Source organism: Aspergillus homomorphus (genome assembly GCF_003184865.1).
Source record: "Aspergillus homomorphus CBS 101889 unplaced genomic scaffold BO97scaffold_2, whole genome shotgun sequence".
In the NCBI taxonomy this organism is placed as follows: Eukaryota; Fungi; Ascomycota; class Eurotiomycetes; order Eurotiales; family Aspergillaceae; genus Aspergillus; species Aspergillus homomorphus.
The window spans coordinates 466,486-484,706 of record NW_020291888.1 but is presented as its reverse complement, the minus strand read 5'-3'; the positions used below and the strand labels follow the sequence as shown (position 1 = coordinate 484,706).

The 18,221-nt window shown below is 54.6% G+C and overlaps 8 protein-coding genes across 8 annotated transcripts; 5 read left to right on the top strand and 3 right to left on the bottom strand.

Moving 5' to 3' along the window:
* Positions 1-1,467: 1,467 nt before the first annotated feature.
* On the top strand, positions 1,468-2,533 carry xanC (transcription factor xanC; the record flags this gene model as incomplete). Its single annotated transcript, XM_025696630.1, has 2 exons — positions 1,468-1,579; positions 1,635-2,533. 2 exons carry the CDS (start codon positions 1,468-1,470, stop codon positions 2,531-2,533), a joined length of 1,011 nt encoding a protein of 336 aa, XP_025555956.1.
* A 1,137-nt stretch (positions 2,534-3,670) lies between these two features.
* BO97DRAFT_402425 (NAD(P)-binding protein) lies at positions 3,671-4,957 on the bottom strand. Its single transcript, XM_025694501.1, has 2 exons — positions 4,810-4,957; positions 3,671-4,740 (listed from the first exon to the last, which is right to left on the bottom strand). The coding sequence occupies exons 1-2, from the start codon at positions 4,879-4,881 to the stop codon at positions 3,787-3,789; spliced, it is 1,026 nt and encodes a 341-aa protein (XP_025555955.1). The 5' UTR covers positions 4,882-4,957; the 3' UTR covers positions 3,671-3,786.
* A 106-nt stretch (positions 4,958-5,063) lies between these two features.
* On the bottom strand, positions 5,064-6,095 carry BO97DRAFT_474809 (uncharacterized protein). The gene is made up of 2 exons (XM_025700356.1): positions 6,007-6,095; positions 5,064-5,941 (listed from the first exon to the last, which is right to left on the bottom strand). The coding sequence occupies exons 1-2, from the start codon at positions 6,068-6,070 to the stop codon at positions 5,163-5,165; spliced, it is 843 nt and encodes a 280-aa protein (XP_025555954.1). The 5' UTR covers positions 6,071-6,095; the 3' UTR covers positions 5,064-5,162.
* A 210-nt stretch (positions 6,096-6,305) lies between these two features.
* Positions 6,306-8,120, top strand: BO97DRAFT_474808 (questin oxidase family protein). The gene is made up of 3 exons (XM_025700355.1): positions 6,306-6,529; positions 6,588-6,899; positions 6,965-8,120. Exons 1-3 carry the CDS (start codon positions 6,367-6,369, stop codon positions 7,954-7,956), a joined length of 1,467 nt encoding a protein of 488 aa, XP_025555953.1. The 5' UTR covers positions 6,306-6,366; the 3' UTR covers positions 7,957-8,120.
* Positions 8,121-9,369: 1,249 nt separating this feature from the next.
* BO97DRAFT_335574 (MFS transporter) lies at positions 9,370-11,017 on the top strand (the record flags this gene model as incomplete). The annotated part of the gene is made up of 3 exons (XM_025691431.1): positions 9,370-9,613; positions 9,694-9,796; positions 9,859-11,017. 3 exons carry the CDS (start codon positions 9,370-9,372, stop codon positions 11,015-11,017), a joined length of 1,506 nt encoding a protein of 501 aa, XP_025555952.1.
* A 1,455-nt stretch (positions 11,018-12,472) lies between these two features.
* On the top strand, positions 12,473-14,042 carry BO97DRAFT_452704 (uncharacterized protein; the record flags this gene model as incomplete). The annotated part of the gene is made up of 1 exon (XM_025699040.1): positions 12,473-14,042. Exon 1 carries the CDS (start codon positions 12,831-12,833, stop codon positions 14,040-14,042), a length of 1,212 nt encoding a protein of 403 aa, XP_025555951.1. The 5' UTR covers positions 12,473-12,830.
* BO97DRAFT_75776 (cytochrome P450) lies at positions 13,901-15,885 on the bottom strand. The gene has a single exon (XM_025701045.1). The coding sequence runs from the start codon at positions 15,878-15,880 to the stop codon at positions 14,240-14,242; it is 1,641 nt and encodes a 546-aa protein (XP_025555950.1). The 5' UTR covers positions 15,881-15,885; the 3' UTR covers positions 13,901-14,239.
* A 296-nt stretch (positions 15,886-16,181) lies between these two features.
* On the top strand, positions 16,182-17,939 carry BO97DRAFT_452702 (FAD binding domain-containing protein; the record flags this gene model as incomplete). The annotated part of the gene is made up of 1 exon (XM_025699039.1): positions 16,182-17,939. Exon 1 carries the CDS (start codon positions 16,263-16,265, stop codon positions 17,937-17,939), a length of 1,677 nt encoding a protein of 558 aa, XP_025555949.1. The 5' UTR covers positions 16,182-16,262.
* Between the last annotated feature and the right edge of the window lie 282 nt (positions 17,940-18,221).

The following is an 18,221-nucleotide window of genomic DNA, read 5'->3' as shown; positions in this document are numbered from 1 at the left end:
AGAGGTTTTCGACTTGAAGCCTGCAAAATGTTTCCATCTCTCCTGCTATCCTGTGACCCCATACTTTCAATTCGCATTCGACCTACATGCAACAAAATCGAGCAATAATCAAGTATCATCGGGCATGCAGCTGGTACATAATCCCAATGGCTACCGTGGCGGTACGCCAGTCATACTGGACGGAGGCTACTATGCTGAGCCAATCTGGATCCCAATCCCCCAGTGTTCAACCCGACGGATGTATCGTTCGCATTGCTGTTGGCCACGATTTCTAGAGTCAGCTCGATCTAAATCTGTAGCAGCTACGCCCAGTGGCTCGTGGGACTCTAATTGGTGCGCCGTGATCGAGGCTGCGCACTAGCGGGTACCATACACATGGTCATACTACTCGGAGCTCATGGGTACATGCGAGCAAGGAGTAGCCGTGTATGCCGAAGCACTGGAGCGACTTTTCCGTGACGGTGTCTGAGGGCCTGCCTCGGACTGGGTTTTTCTCATCCATCCTCGGCTGCCGCATAACTCGCTTATTTTATTATGTTTCTCGCGCTGGATGGCTCGACTGCACTCGTATATCCGTGCGCATGGCTTGCTATACCAGTGTGTGGAATCGGGCAAGTGGCTCTAGCTCTGAATCACTGGATGCACGCAATCAGTTGAGGGCCATTGGGCGAGCGGATCTGGCTCGATCTTCGTGGCCCGGCCCTCTCCATATTCATGCAAAGCCTACTATTGATCAGGGTTGGACATACTCTTGATGATCAGCAGCGCCAAGTGAGCCTTGCCCGCGCCTTAGAGCTATGGGTGGTGATTTTCTGGGCATCTCTACAGCCAAGGACTGGCGTACGACATGGACCAGGGTGCAGCGGACTGGCGATAGAGCATCTTGCGCGTGGCTTGAAAAGTCACGAGTCAAGTACCAGCGCAGCGGGAAAGCAAGGAGCCATGGGTGACTGGCTGGCTGAGGGGCCTGAGAAAGACATATAGAATGGTTCGAGTAACCACGCACGGCGGATATTCAATACTGCTTTGTGAGCACGAGCCACGACCTTTCCTTGGTTATACACTCGGCCTGATGTTGCACCCATTGCGCAACCTCGTAAAAATTTCCATCAGAGCCAATCAGATCAAGCAGGAGGTACCTGGGAATCTCCGGGATCTGGCTCCCTTCATTCCTCGGATACGGTGAGCTGAGTGCATAACATTCCTTATAAGGAAGGCAGGCTGAATTGCAGCAAGATCGACCTACTGACGGTTTGACAGCAAGACCCGCAGTAGCAGGTGGAGGCTCTGTCAGTCCCAACACGCATCACTACCCCGCAAGGAGCCAACTATATGACCCCGGCCTCCAGCCTGTTGTCTGGCTATCTTCAAGCTACTTGTGCATACTGCTCTCGGCTACGGACGATACCTGTTATCGACAGATACCTCGATTTTCACACTTCACCCTGCTTTCTGATGTCTACGAAAATGCGAACACAACCTACGAAAGAAGAACGATGCTCCAGCGACAGTTCAGGGCAGAAGCAGGATCCAATCGAGCGTAGGAGGCTGCAAAATCGGTTATCACAAAGAAATCATCGTGAGTCGGACCGACGTGCAGTAGTGATTGAATCAGTCACTCACAGACAACCTAGGTCGAAAGATACGCGACCGTATTGCGAAGCTTCAGGAGCGTGTGATCGCCAGTGAGCTACGAGCAGCTGCAAGCCTTCATGGCTGGGACCATCCCAACTCGATCGCTGGATCGCCAGCGATGGACCGCATACCGTCTGTCTTCGACCCCAACGGAACTTCAACAGCGTCAATGGTCGATGCGTCCTCCGGTTTTGCATCAGCATATATGTCTCAGTCAAGGTTTCTCTGCTCATCATGCAACGCAGCGTTGGCACCCTTGCCGTTATACTCGACACAAACGACTATTGCATCGCCTCTGTACGACATCACCGAGATAGACGCTTCGAATACCGCTCCATCTGGCCTCCGAAATCACTCCTATTTTCCACGGTCTGGCTCCGGCGGTTTAGACATGCTGCAAGGCATGTCCAGTGCGTATTCCTCAACCGAAGCAAACGCACCACCTCTCTGCGAGCCATGGAATGGTCAGACTCAATATTCCGGGTCGTCGTTATACTGCATCACAACAGGTAAGATGGATCCGGCCTTGGACCGACCTGGAGCTGATCGTCTGGCCGCAGAGGCGGCGTTGCCACAAATCATGCAAAACCTCAGCACGGGACCAACACGACCCAAAGCAATCATCGTTCTTTCATCAAGTGCGCAGCATGCATCGATCCCCACCAGTCTGCCAGCATCACAATCACCACCGACTGCGAGCAGCACCATCGAACTTTCAGGATCGTCAAGTCCTGTAGAGTTGCATGAATCCTTGTGCCAGTGCCAAAGTCAGGGATCAATGATTGGGTCCCCTGGCATGATGGCAGCTGGTGAGTGGGTTAATGCAGGTACTTCAACGTCGGTTTGTCCATTACATTCGATGCCAGCCGATGAGAGTATGCAACTGATGATGATGTGAATGGATTTACATATATATATACCAAGGTTGGGATTTTGGGAGGTAGTAAATAGACTGAGAACGCAAATCCCAAGTCGCCGTTATCTGAAACTTCCTTCCAAGCTATAGTAAACGCAACAATGGAATCGGTTGCTCGTGGCCATTTCTGAGAGTGGTGAATGAGGTGCTCGAAGAAGCGGTGAGCCACAGAAGATACTTGGAGTGGCAACAAGGCAGCAAGCAAACAAACATGGCTGTGCTTATTTGTAAAGCAAGACTTCATCATCACCACTCCAAGGTATCTGGCAGAGTATAACTTGCGTTATTGTTTGCCTTGCGAGTGTCGTCTCCCCTTGCTCGCCGTGCAGTAGTCTGCAGCATCAGCGCTGTCCCATGAAGTTTGTATAATCCACACACCACGATAACATCGTAAGACACCATCCTGATGACAGCAGTTTAAACTAGGATCCTTATCCTTAGGTATATAAATACAGTTATCAATACAGGGTAAGAAAATAAGAATAACTTTAGATTACTTAGTAATTTTGTATATCTTAACACAGCCTAATAAGGATTTTGATACTCAAACAGGTTCTTGGCGGGTAACCTGCGGGTTGGCGGGTTCGGGTTTTGGGTCCAGTGTTCAGACCCGACCCGTGGGTACGGGTCCTGATGTTGGACCCTAACCAGACCCGTGGCGAGGCCTAAGCTAGCCTTAGTGAGATTTCTGCCTAGATAGCATGTCCAGTTGCCCCTAGGGAGGCCGCGGATCACGTGAGACTCGTGACCCGCCGAGTGACACTAAATAATCATCAATCAATTAATCAATCAGTCCCCTAAGAACTTCTCTTCTTCAAGCTTCTTGTAAACAGTTTGTGGCCTAATTAGATTAAAATTAAGTCTTGCTTCAGCCCTTCACAATTTATGCCTAGTTCCTGCCCTGTTTTTTTGACTAGTGTGAGGTCATAACCCTATCACTGCTTATTCCGGACCACCTGTGTATGTTATGTTTGTTTCATGGGCCCTGAGGCATAAAAACACCCCAATTGTTCATGTTCAATGGGGATTATTCAGAGATGAACAGTCACTTCTATTTGAAATTCCTGTGCTTTCTCTTCTGATTATCTTTTGATTATTTTCATCTTTGATATTTGTTATGGAGACTGAATCAACCAATTATATTCATTCATTAGGCCCACAACCCCCGTCACTTAGTCTATGTCTCGGACCCTTGACAGGGTTTCTAGATCTGCTGCCAACAGACTGATCCTCAATCATGAATAAGGCACTGAATCCTCCTCACCCAAGCGCACTGCCCGTGTTGTCGCTTCATCCAGCTCCTCCATAGGCAACCCGAGCGCCTCATTATCCAACCCGCGCGTCGACTCATAATCGCCGCCACCATCCTTGAAGAACATACGACTATACAGCATCTTTGTGTAGACATTCAGATCCAGCTTCACCTGCAAATCCTTCTGGGCCTGCTCATAGCGCTCCACCGCCGACTCCTCCGTCACCGTCCAATCTTGATCCTGCGTCTTGGTGACCCGCTTGACACTCTCAAACATCTCCCTCTGGGTCAGCCGGAAACTGGACACATAGACTGCGCCATCCCGGAATTTGCTCAAGGTCGGCGCCGGATCCGACTCGTCCTGGGGCAATTCCTTCAAGCTGAGCAAGCGGGCCAGGGCGCGCCCGACCTGCGGCCAGGTGGTGGTGTTGATGGGCTCGAGGCCACCGTCGAAGAAGGTCACGGTCCGCCGCGGGAAGTCGAAGCCGAACCGGTTCGGCCCGCCGCCCAGACTCCACTCGTACCAGAAGTTGCACACCAGCAGGAGGTAGTGACTGACCCCCAGGGATTGGATTTCGGAGAGCACTGTGTCGCGCCGGGTAGAGAGGTTGCTGTCGCGGCAGATGGATTCGTGGGCGGGATCGTGGCCCCACCAGTTCGGTTGGACGTAAGGCACCCCGGCTTGCGCGGCGGCGCGGATCAGGTGGAGGATGGTGGTGGGCGGGGCTTGGTGGCTCATGGTGATGATTAGGGCTTGTTGAGTCCGGAGGGTATCAATGAGAGCACTGATCTTCGTCGGATCCGTGTAGTCGACCCGGGCGATGTGGACCCCTTCGGGAAGGGGGGAGCGGCTGTTGGGTCGCGATATGGCGGTTACCGTGTGTTGCCCATGCAGAAGGAGTTGTTCGGTAATGTGTTTGCCCACGGATCCACCAGCCTTTGAAATCTGTCAGTATATTCGGGGGAGATTGTGGAGTGGAGGCGAGAATGGGGAAGGGAGACATACCCCGACAATGGCCACCCGTTCAATCCGGTTTGTGAACCCCGGAGGCTGGTCTCTCGCGTACCCAGTGGCCATTGTACGTGAGAATCGAGGAGGAAAATATTTGGGGGTCCTACGACAAGCAATAGACCAAAGCATGAGGGAGTTGGTCGTCACGCAACACGGAAACCGCGCTCAATAGAGTCGATATTTATAACTGTGTCAGAGAGGTCTGATGATCTGCAATCTACATCTGACACCACCGTACATCACCTTATGTGGAGTTAAGCGGAAGGAGTTTAGGGTTATCTCCGAAGCTAATGGGATTCAAGAGAAGATCGCTGTTTCCAGGTTTGCTCATGATATCCTACTGTTGATCACTCTTCTCCAACTCGCCTCAGAACCTGCTCTACCAACGACGCAATCTTAGTTGACACCCCTGTCGTCCGGGGAATATCATGGCCCCCACCGTGGTCATACTCCACTCGATCCGGACAGAACTCGGCTAACTGGATCCCCGCCGGCCAACGGGGATCCTTCGACCCGTAGATATGCACGGTCGGAATCCGGATGGTGGCCCAAGCGGGGAACTGCGTAAAGTCGAGGCCGAAGACGTCCTGGCGATCGGGCCGGCGGGCGGGATCGCGGACCAGGAGGTCTGGGCTCTCGACGAGATGATCCCAGAGACCCACACCGCGCTGGATCTGCTTGGGGTCCGCGGCGAATGTGGACAGTCGCCCGGCAGTGGCTTGCAGGAGGGCGCCGGTCGACCGGTTGATCTCGTGTGCGCGAGGGGAGACCGGAAGCCCCAAGTCGGCCAGCGCGGGGAGCGGGACCCCTCCGCAGATGAAGATGGCAGCGCGGAAGGGGAGTGGCTCAATGGGAGGGCTATTGTGGGCGTGGTAGAGGGCTAGAGTGCTGGCGAGTGCGCAGCCTTGCGAGAAGCAGCACACTGCCTCGTATGGTCCATGCTCGCGCGTGTATGTGATTACCCAGTCATGGGCGGCGCATATGGCCTCTGGAGTTGGGTGGGTGTACCAGGTGTAAGTGGTGGAGTTACGAAATATCGCCTCGATCCCAGGTGCGCCTGGGCTGGGGTGGGGGGCGTTGACAAAGTCGAAGCTGTAGTCGGGTCCAAGTTTGGCACGGAATGATGCTGTGGTAGGGTGTTTAGTCAGGGTTTGGCAGTGAAAGGGGATGGCCACTGATTAAATGTCTTACCAGTCTGTGCCTGGAAGATGTCGGCACTCGTTCCATGCCCGTGTAGACACAAAATCCTGCGCATGATTGAGGTGGAGGGAAGGGGGAAATGCAATGCTTTCACAGTGAAAGAGCAGACAGGGAGAAGAATAGGGCTGCATTACTATACAGTGAAAGTATGAAGCCGGTGCTGTACGGATGAATGCGGGTTTCCCTGCAACAAACCCGATCGGCCCCCGATGAGAGAGGGATTACCCGAATTAAGCAGATTCCCGGCCTACTTTAAACCCATTTTATAGACTCGCACACAGCTTGGACTGAAACTGAGAGCGAAATCGAAGAAAGGAGCCCGTATCATTGATATCATTTAACTTTTCCACAATGACTCCCAAACCAACCGCCCAAACGATTGTGTTGACTCCCGAAACCACTCCTGGCCATGTCCATGCCCCGAATCTGACATCCGAGTCTGCCACTCTCACTTCCCAGCTCCTCACACTCAACCACAAGTTGTACCATACACGATGGCAGGATACATTCCACAGTATGCCCTTGAGGAGGGTGGTATCCAAATTATCATATTGAGGCTAATGCGCATGAAGACCATCTCACTCACCATCTCCTCGCCCTTTGGTCCTTAGGAGCCACTCCCGCCGAGATCCAAGACATGTGGGAGTACAACAAGGGCTACCAGGGTCCCATTGAGAAACAGCCCTCGACCGATGCTGGGTCGGGACTGAATCTGAAAGACCCCGCCGTCTTCGCCCAGTGCCTTGGCGACGATGATCGGTACCTCGACTTTCTACGGTTCTTCGAGGAGGAAATCCACACCAAAGGCATGGAAACTGTCGTGATAGAATATCTCTTCCAAGGGGATGAGCGGGCCGACGATATCCTCGGGCGCATGTTCACCGGTTCGAGAACTCTTTAATCATGTTTACTGATCACCACTTTCCTGTTTCTGACCACAACACCACAGACCTCGTCCACCCCATCATTCACCTGGGCTGTGGGATTGAATTCCAGCAACCCGCCCTGGTCGCCGAAGCGCTCGCAGGGGCCTGCGTCCACGTCAACTGGCCGAAAACCTTCCTCCTCGCCACCGAAGCCCACGTCCAAGAGTCCGCCGCCAACTCCAGGCCCATTCCCTCGCGCTCCCTTCTCGAGGTCCTCGAAACCCTCCGCAACGACCCCATCATCGGAAATGGGGTGAAGGCCAACGATCCCTTCAACAAGATCCCCGACGGGTTCCTCCAGCGCGTCTCCGCCGCGCAGCTCGCCCCCCACCTGGGACAGTTCCAGGTCCCGCGCGACGACGCGGCGGAGCTTCACCGCAAAGCCGCGCAGATGATGTACACGACGGCGTACATGCTCGGGGCAGCGCAGCAGCCCGGCAAGCACGAGGCCCTGGACTTTGTGACGTTGCACTGCGTCACGCTGGCCGTCTTCTTCCCCGCCTTCCTGGCGCAGGACTGGTTGGCGAACGCCCACAAGGCCCGACTCCTCGAAGCGACCGCCCGGGTCGCCGCCGTCATGTACGCTGGCTGCGCGTGTCCGCCGCTGTATCCCGAGCGTATCCGGACGTATGTTCCCCGGCACCCGGCGGATGGCTGGCCGGAACTGTTTCATCGAGCAGTCGTGTATCGCGACGAAGGTCATGCGGCAAAGCTCATCCGGGCGCTGTACAGCCTAGAAGCGTTGGAGCACCCGCCCCCGGCGGACTTCCCGGTAACTCGAGAGGATTTTCGGCGGGTGGCGCATCTGGCGATGGACTCGATCGAGCGGGCCATGGATGAGAAGGAGGGGAATCGGTTGCCTGAGCAGGTGGCGCGCGGCGTGGTGCAACGAATGGGTCCCGCCGGCGAGATGGTCGTAGGGAATATGACGCGCTGGTTGTTCTACGGCGGATTGCCCGGGGCGTGGGATAAGGTGCCCGCGAGTAGAAAGGGGATGGATCTGGCTCAGGTTTAGTATTAAGGAGAGAAAGAATATGATTGATTGTTATGTCTTGAGTTTGACCCTTCACCGGGTTTCTCTCTGTGTTGGGGTGGTGGTCGTGTTGATTGCGGGTATCGCTCTAGAATATATTTTCGGTACAACTAGATGCCCTCTTTGAAGGGCTTAACACGAATTACTCGATGCTTTAGATAGTTGACTACTTTGAAGTGTTTTCTCAGTCCAGCGATCAGATACATACTCACTTATATCAGATAGCAAGAGAAATACTCAACATAATCAACTACCGTTACTTCTTAAGTAATTCTTCCTTAAATTTAGTTAATCTATAACTATTAATATTTATTTCTAATTTTGCAGCATAGCCTTGAAGCTGAGAATATAAGTTAGATTTAAAAGACCTCAGCAGCTGAATTTTTTCTCGATTTTCTGATCTATATATACCGAAATAGCTATTTGAATATATGCATCTTTGGAAGGAGGCATTTCCTCATAAAATTAATAATTAACATGTTAATGAAGGTTGCTTAGAATATTTCAGTGGTGGGGCGGGAAAAATTCGCAACTTGTGGTTGATTAGAGGTTGTCGGCCATGACAATCGTTTGTACTGTACAGTACAATAACCTTCTTGAAAAGCGGTCTGCCCAGCGGTCGGGATTTTGCAGCTTCAATTTCCCAGCCCTAATCCATTGATTACTTCTCGATGTCTGATCGTGCAGCGCCAGGGAAAGTCCTAAATAAGACAAATGGCAGAAGAAACAAAACAAAAGAGGTGATGAGAAGCTTTGCTTGCCAAAATCCACTCGAATTTCAAGCCTGATTGTCGCGAGAAATCCATCAGGGGGCCCGAGTGTCCAGCCAAGAAGGCTTTCAGCCTTGTGAAAGCTACTTGATCTCCCCACCACAAGGCAAGAAAGCTTGATGATAATGAAGCGTGTGCCAAGCTCGATCAACAAAATTTACTGTACAGGACAGGAGAAATAAATACTGTGATAGACAAGCGTCTGCGTATCGGGATTCTAAAACCCAATTTGATTGGCGGAAGGTTGCATGTTGTATTGTTTCTCCCCGACACCCACGGAGTTCCCGACACGCTAACAATGCGAAAAGATGGCTTTGAACAGTGTGATCCCTGAGAACGAAAGCCACTGCTGCCAGCTGGTGTGATGTGCGAGCTCGTCTGCCCGATTAACCCCTAACTCCGGAGACGCCAGACCGATCAATGCTGTACTAAAGGTCGAGAAATCCAGGCTATTGGGATGTTGGCTTCCTGCGCGACTCTCTCTACTACCCCTTTTGCCATAGTACACACATCAACGCCTCCCATGACGGCCGACATCGAAAAGGCAACTGGGACGGGCGTCACCCACACCAGCGTGGACAAGACCGACTCGAGCAGTAGTGGACAGAGTGCGACGGAACCGGAGATGGAGAAAGAGCAGGAGAAGCAGAAGCAGACTGCTGCTGCTGCTGCTATTGCTGCTACAGCTGCTGGAGACGCCGGTCCGGTTAGAGTGCTGCGGGGTCAGCGGCGAGGGCTGTTCGGGCGCTTCGCCCTAATCCCTGAAGTCACCGATCCACGCAGTTACGGCAACAGTACCAAATGGTTAATGACGGTCATTGTTAGTTTCGCTGCCATCACCTCGTCGACTGGTTCCTCAATTTTCTACCGTAAGGTTCTTTTTTGTTTCGTTGTGCTGCTAAAAATGTCACCTGCTTGTGATACTAACCGGAATGCCCTCCCAATTTAGCCGCCCTGGCGGAAGTGGCGGTGGATCTCCACACCACCGCGACTGTTGCAAACTTGTCTCTGGCTTTCTACATGCTAGCCATGGCGTTCACGCCAATGTGGTGGTATGATTCCTTCATTTTTCCCGGACTGTTGTTCTGGATACTGACTGGACAAAACGCTACAGGTCAGCCCTCTCCGAGAAACACGGGCGACGGACCATCTACATCCTGTCCTTCACCCTCTTCCTGGTCTTCTCATGCATCAGCGCGGTCAGCGTTAACATCGTTATGTTGATCGTCTTCCGGATCCTCAGCGGCGGGGCGGCTGCCTCCGTGCAATCAGTTGGGGCGGGAACGGTGGCAGACATCTGGGATCCCAAAGTGCGCGGCAAAGCCATGGGCATTTTCTACTTGGGGCCCCTATGTGGACCGGGGTTGGCCCCGGTGATCGGAGGCGCATTAACGCAGGGCTTCCACTGGCGCAGCACACTCTGGTTCCTGACCATCTTCGGCGGGGTCATGTGGATTCTCATCTTTCTGTGCTTACCGGAAACCGTCGCGCGACGCCCAGCTCGCCCCGACAATTCCCCCGAGGGCAGCAGCCCCAACCCGCTCATCCTACTCGTCAAACGCATCTTCGGTCCTCTCCGTATCCTCGCCCTCCTCCGCCACCCCCCGATCATCGTGGCGGTGTGGTCCGGCTCCATCGCCTTCTGCACGATGTTTGTGCTGAATGTCGCCATCCAAGCCACCTTTGACAAGGCCCCCTACAACTTCAGCATCGTGGAGGTCGGCCTCGTCTACCTGGCGCCGACCATCGGCTACGGATTCTCCTCCATCCTGGGAGGGCGCTGGATCGACCGGATCATGGCGCGGGAAGCACGCAAAGCCAACCGAGTCGACGCGGATGGGAAACTGACGTATCTGCCGGAGGACCGGATGAAGGAGAACATCTGGCTGGCAAGCACCATCTACCCGGCGGCATTCATCTGGTTCGGGTGGTCGCTGGACAAAGGGCTGCATTGGGCGGTGGTCTGCGTGGCGTGTATCGTGTTTGGACTGGCGATGATGCTGGTCATGGGGACGGTGACCACTGTGCTCACCGAATTCACCCCGCAGCGGTCGAGTAGCGGAGTGGCGTTGGGCAACTTCGTGCGCAACGTGCTTTCATGTACTGGAGCGGTGGTCACGCAGCCCATGATCAATGCCCTGGGGGTCGGGTGGTCCTGTACTCTCATCGGGTTGGTGGCGTTCGTGACGGGGAACGCGGCCATCTTCGCGCTGAAGACCTGGGGTCCCCGGTGGAGGGTGCTCATGGATCAGAAGTTGAATCAGAAGACTTAAATGTTTTGGATGGCTGGATCGGGGGAGGAATTGAGTAGGCGTGTCAAGAGAGGGGCTGTGGGACATGGGGGGTAGGATAAAAATTGTATATCGAAGTGAAGGGTCTTTGAGTCAACGAGCTGACCACGAGCTGACCACGACGGTAACCTCGGCCCACGATGGAGAGCGTGTCGATAGCCAAGCTCTTTACTCCTAGCTCTGCCATCTACATGCGGAACGTCTTATCGTTATTTGCTGAAATAGCTTCGTGGCTTACCGAGAGAAGGAATTGATCAAGGTGTGGACTGACTGGGAATTACCTCGGTAGAAAGGCATAGCCTATCGAGATATCAACCATCAGTGATTGGCTCGGGGCCTATAGCTTCAGATCGAGGTAACTTGATGGTAGGTGCAATAAAGGTACACGTGGGTCTTGCAATAATGACTACAGCTGGGAGAGTCGAGGAACGCGCGGCACGGGAATAGGGGCAAAATTACCGCCCTTTGTATTGCAACCGATCAGCGGGCGGAACTTGAAACATGTCCGGTCAGCGATAAAGCCTCATGGCTATTGGTTACACCGTAGATCGGATAAGCAAAAGACATTTTGTCTGCGGCCGAGTGGAAGTTCTTCCCAGATGTTCTACAATACATAGGCGAAAACACATAACCGATGTTATTAGAGGCATCGCGTTCATTAGAGCATTCATCCGAAGAAATAATGCTATTCCAAGTGCGATTACGGCGCCGTTTTCGGCAAAAAGCACGCCGTTCTTTAGCATTCTGTTTTCTCAAGGGTATCCTCTTTCCAGCTTTCTATTTTCGTAGTTTATAAGAGCGTAGATTCCGTCCAATTGTACTCTGCGAGACCTCAGTACCTGTACGGGCACCTGTTGCAGAAATACGAGCTTTCCAAACTCATTTTGACGATTGGCGAACCATTAAATAGATATATCGTCTGACAGATCGACTCAGCTTTGGAGGTCTTCCATTTCGAGGCAGAGATTTAACTTGGTGGTGGAGTTGAAAGCGTTCCTTTGTACGATAAATTGTTGAATGCGAGACACCAAATAGGCGAGCCAGTTGAGTTGACGAGTGCTTCAGCTCAAGCCCATAAAGATTAGCTGAGCGAGCTTCTGGTGATAGGTCTTCTTTAAAGGCGCGATTTACACTAATTTCGGCGCCGAAAGACCTCGTATTAATGGTGTGATGGGTGTTGGAAGATCGTGAGTCCTTTTTGACGCGTCGGGTTAAATTAGATTGTATCTATGATCGATTTCGGATTGAGATTTGTGAGATCGCATAACGATGCTTGAGCGAAACAAGAAAAGAGGGGAAGCTCGGCGGATTGTTGGTGCTAGTGCAGTAGTGTTAACTTATTTTGACTGAGACACGGTGGGAGTCCCTGATCTTATCACATAGTCGCCGCTGTTGCTATCGCTGTCACTGTCACAACATAATAGAATTTAATTAGATGGGCACTCGTCAGCTCTTCTACCAGACGATAACCAAGCCTAAAGCGAGGGTCTTAGGGCGGATGCCCTGATGCCGAGAAGGCTTTGTCTGACCGCAATTGACTCTGTAAAAGTGCAAACAATGCCGAGCCTGACTCCATTCGCACCTCTGGGGGATCCCCTCCATCCTGCCGCCCCTCCCAAGCTCTGGACAACTCCTTTAGGGATAGTCTCGGATGTAGGGGGGGAAGAATAGAATCCTGATGTTGATGCCCTGTGTCCTCAGGGAGAATCCTTCGTGTCAGCACAATGAAAGGAATCCAAAGCCTTCCGTATGGGGGCGTATATAAAGCACAGACCCTCCCGTTGTATACCGCAGAATGTCATCTTCCGCGACATCTCCAAACAGTGCAATTCAGAATCAGAGCAGACGGAAAATGAGTCAAGTACCCCGCCAGTCGAAACTACGATCCAGTTGTGACCAATGCGGGACAGCCAAGGTCAAGTGTGATCGGGCCCAACCCGAATGCAGTCGCTGCATCTCCCATGGCATGCAGTGCGTCTATGGGGTGTCCCGCAAGATGGGAAAACCCCCACGTCGGGCAAACCTCTTCCCCTCCACCACCGGGGCAACACCTCAGATGGGGGATAGTGGCAGTAACTGTGATGCGGGGCGCACTCTGCTGGACGTCGAGATCTTCGCCGACCCGGCCTGTGACGCTCTGAACACTGCCTTGGACAATGCACTGGACGATCGCCAACCCCTCAACCATTCCAACCACCCCACTTCAGAGAACCTATTTGATCACCAGGGGTCGATCGAGAGCTTCTATCAAGACCTTCCTGGCGCATTCCTCTCTTCCATTCCATCCCTCGACATGGAGGGTTGGTTAGCTGCAGCGGATGCTCCCTTCAGCAGTGAGTCGCCGTGGGATGAGCTCCCGGAAGTGACACCATCGCTGCCAATCGACCGCGGCCACAACTGCTCTCGCGAAGCCCATAGCATTTTCCATAGTCTTTCCAGCCTAGGAACCAAGGAGGCCACGTCCCCAATGCCAGACACTCCGGGGGGTGGGGGACAAGTGCCGTTGGACCTGGTCTTGCGTCTCAGCCGTGAAGCCGCGGCGCGTCTTGTTCCATTTCTCTCCTGTGCGTGTGCCCGTTCGCCACACCTGGCCCTCCTCTACGCGGCCATCATCGCGCGCATCTTGGCCTGGTATCAGCGCGCAGCTGGCTATTCCCCACGCGCCTCCCCCCCCGCCTCAAGCAGTGCCAGCTCTCGAAGAAGCCCCTTAACTCCGTTCTCGAATGTGACCATGGCTCCCGCGCGCATCGCCATCGGCACATTCAGCGTAGATGACTCGCAGCTGGAGACCGCGGTGAAGATGCAACTACTGTCGGGCGAGCTAAAGCGACTGGGGGCGCTGATTGATCAGTTCACACTCCAGGATCCAGGCCGGCAGTGTCAGAATGAAGAGGATCCCTTTGGCGATGCGGACAGCCTCTACCGCTGTTTGCAAATGTGGTTGAAACAGGACTATGCTCGAGTCAAGAGTCTACTGCGATATGAATTACAAGAGCTGAATACATGATGAATACATGGACACACACAGACACGTACGTACGGGATTATTGGCAGACCAAAGCATGTTTCTCCTGGTTTTGATCCCCTATGGAGTTCCACGTGGTCCGAACACTATCGAACTTGGCTGGTACCCATTGCTCGATTGCACATGCACACACACCGTCAAGACATCGGTCCCTACCCATCCAACAACAGAAAGACGGCTCACAATACTACCCCATTCACGTCAACCGCCATGCCGCGCAGCTCGTACCCCTTCTCCTGTGCCACCGCCCACTGCTCCTTGATAATGGCCAGCGTCTTCTCTGTTCGCGGCACAAACCGCGCAGCGAAGGGCTTGGGGATGGTAAAGCCCCCATCCGGATAGGCTTTATCACTCAAATCCATCGCCTCCTCCTTCCCATTCACCAACGGCGGTCGGATCTCAAACGCCCACAGCATTGCCGCCAGTGCAATCATCAGCGAGTTTTCCGCCAGCCTGGCGCCGGGACACGTCCGTCGACCCGTGCTGAAGGTGAAATGATCGCGTTTGTACGGGTCGCCCAGCACGGCATATTCAGAACTATACAGCGGATGGTCCAGGTACCGCTCCGGGCGAAACTCAAACGGCCGGTCGAAGCGCTCGGGATCGTAGTGCAAAAACGCGGTGTTGGCCACCAGCACGGTCCCCTTGGGAATCACATGTCCTTTGTAGACGACATCCTGGTCAGCGTAATGGCGGATCCCTGGCGCCAGGATCGGGTTCATGCGCAGGATCTCCTTCACGCAGGCGCGGATATAGGGCAGCTGCACGTGATCCGCAAAGACGGGGGCTCGTGTATCGCCGGCCACACGCTGCAGCTCTGCATATGCCCGCTCTTGCACCTCGGGGTGCGCCGCCAGCTGCAGGACAAGACTGTTGAGAGTGGCGGCGGTCGTCTCAAACCCAGCCTCGACGACTGCACCCGCCACCCACGCCAGATCCTCCTCTGTCAGCCCTTGAGCAAACCACGCCTCCTTCTGCTCTAAGACTGTCCGCGCGAAGCAATGGGGGGCCGCTCCCGCCGCGTGCTGCTTCTCGATCCGCCGCCACAGGCCCATCTTGATCTCTCGGACCTCCGCTGCGGCAGCCAGTGCCCGGTTCCGGCCGGGTTGGAGCCAGGTGGGCAACCAGGCTAACGGCGGGATCTCGTCGACGAGAAATGCCCCGGGGCGCGACGTCGCGCGAAGGATCGCCTGGCTACGGATGGCGTTGCGTGCGTCCGGGTGATCCCAGCCTTGGACGCGCGTGCCAAAGGCGTTGGTCATGATGATGCTGAAGGCGTAGCGACGCAGATGCTGGTAGAAGCTGCGCTGGTCGGTGTTGTGGATAGCCAGATCATGGAGGAGTTGCTTCGCTTCGAATTCCTGAGTCGGTATGAAGGTCGTCGTCATGGGGACGGTGGTCAGTTGGCGGACCACGCTCCGTTGCGCGCGCCAGTGGGGTCCGTACGGCATCGTGGGCATTCTCCGGCCGGCGGTTACAATGTCATGGCCCATAGGGGAGGGGGCTTTGGAGGAGGTGTGCACGGCCTGTTTCTCCAGCACCTCGCGCACCGCCTCCGGTGTGTTCAGGACCACCCAATTGTACCAGCCCACCCGGAGGCGGAAGACTTCACCATACTGCTGCGCCCATTGACGAAAGAGAGCAGGAGAGCCAGGTGGGAGTTTGTAGCCCAGGCCGATGAGGGGGTAGCCCGGGGGTCCGCTTATGGTGTGGAGACGTCTGTCGCGGTAGAGGTAGTGGAAAAGGAGGGTTGTGAAACTGACGAGGGTGAGAAGGAAGGGGATGCGGTGGGCGTGATAGAAGGCGATGAGGGCGTCCATTTTGGGGCAAAGAGAGTTGGTCTTGCCGGGGGGGAGGGGAGGGGTCGGTACTCAATCGGGGTGTGATTTTATATCCTGCTGGTGGATCTCTATCACAAATCCTGTAGACCCGAATCGGTAACCTTCGGGGTGTTCACGGGTTACAATCGGGTTTCATAAGCCCGGGTTTCAATCAGAATCAGTATCAGACCGTCTATCTAATTGTTCTCCCGACAACTCTTGTACTGTAAGGTACTTAATCTCAACCCTGACTCCCTGCCGCTCCCCCTTCCCCCCTCCCCCTCCTCCCCGCTCGTGGCACGTACTTCATACATGCATATTATTCCCTTAATCGTCTTATATCACAGCAACCAGACACAACAACAATCATATCTCAAGCAACATGGGCAGCCTTCCTTCTCCTATTCCCGTCGTCATCATTGGGGGTGGCCCCGTCGGCCTCTGTCTGGCCCTCGATCTCGGTCGGCGTGGCATCCACTCCACGCTGATCGAGCGGCAACCCGGCACGGCCACAGAGCTCCAAGCCAAGGCCAGCGTCATTGACGAGCGAACAATGGAATTCTGTCGCCTCCTGGGTGTTCGCGACGGGATTGCCCACGCGGGCTATCCGGCCGACTTGCCTGGCGACACGGTCTTCTGCACCGCTCTATCCGGGGGCCACTACATCGGCCGCCTCTCCATGGACTCAGCTCAGACCCGCGTCCGTCCTCCCCAGGCTGCGGAAATGCTGCGTCGCTGCCCACAGATCTGGTTCGACCCGGTGTTCGCAGACGCGGTGGCGAAACAGGGCATGACGGAGGTGCGGTACTCGACAGAGCTTGTGGAGTGCATCCAGCATGAAGAGGCCGGGTATGTGCTCTGTCGCGTCCGCAATCTCGCCGACGGGAGCACGGAGGAGCTCCGCGCGCAGTACGTCGTTGCATGCGACGGTGCGGGAAGCGAAGTGCGCCGAAGCCTGGGAATCGCTTTCGAAGGCAAGGATCTCGGATACGCGATTAGTGCGATCGTCCGCGTGGATCTGGCCCGACATCACACTTTCACCCCGGGAGCAGAACGCTTCCTGTTCCTCGGGCCGGAGGGCACGTGGGGGAACTTCACCACAATCGATGGCCGCACCCTCTGGCGGTTTTCCATTGTCGGCGGCAAAGAAAAACGAGATCTGAAGACGTTGGATATGGACTCGTTGTTATGCAAGGCGTTCGGGGAGGATGCGGGCAAGGTGGAGTATGAGATCCTGCAGGTCGTGCAGTGGCGCCGGAGTCAGTGTACCGCGGACCGATATCATGCGGGGAGAATCTTCCTGGCCGGGGATGCGGCCCATACAATGTCGCCCACGGGCGGGCATGGGCTGAATACCGGGATTGGGGACGCGATGACGCTGAGTTGGATGCTGCAGGCGATGTTGGAAGGGTGGGGCGGGGCGGGGTTAGCGGAGGCGTATACGGCGGAGCGGAGACCCGTGGCTCAGCGGAATGGAGCGGGATCCACCCGCAACTTTGCCATTTGGACAGATAAAGCTGGCAGGGATCGAGTGTTGGAGGATGGGGTGGAGGCAGATGAGCAGCGAAAGGTGCTCGGGCAGAGTATGGCGGCCAGTATGCGCCAGGAGTTCCAGTCGCTGGGGTTGGCTTTGGGGTATGATTACGCTCAGTCCCCGCTGGTGGTTGGGGACGGGTCTGCCCCTCCGCCGAATGAACCGGATGTGTATATTCCCTCTGCGCGGCCTGGCCATCGGGCGCCTCACCACTGGCTCGCCGAGGACAAGTCAACCCTGGATCTTTTTGGTGGTGGGTTCGTCTTGCTGCGCTTGGGGTCGGAGGTAGAGAGAGATGAGGAGATCACGGAGGTGGCGGAGAAAATTCACCTGCCGTTGGAAATTGTGACCCTCAGAGATCCGGAGGTAATTAGGATCTATGAAAGGCGCTTGGTCCTGGTGCGGCCAGATGGCATGGTCGCCTGGCGTGGTGATGAGCTCCCTGAGAACCTCAACACTTTGCTGGATTCTGTACGCGGAGCTGCCACAGCTGTCAAGTCTCTCGACTGCCCTTCTACAGAGTAGTATCCAGAGGTGTTTTCCCAATATGATAGATGCCCTGTCTACGTTGCTAGAGTCCACTGTTCTCTCCATATTATCCACACAGCTAAAGTTCTTTCCTAAATACATCGTAGTGAATGACCAAAACTCTAAATGAAGAATGAATATCTCAACCGGTAGCTATTGCACCTCAGGGTTACTCATTGTATAGAACGGGCAGAATAAAATGACTATACATGTTGGACTTGACATTTTCCAGCTTCCTACCTCCAGGGCCAGACAATTCAAGGCTATGTTACTACGCAG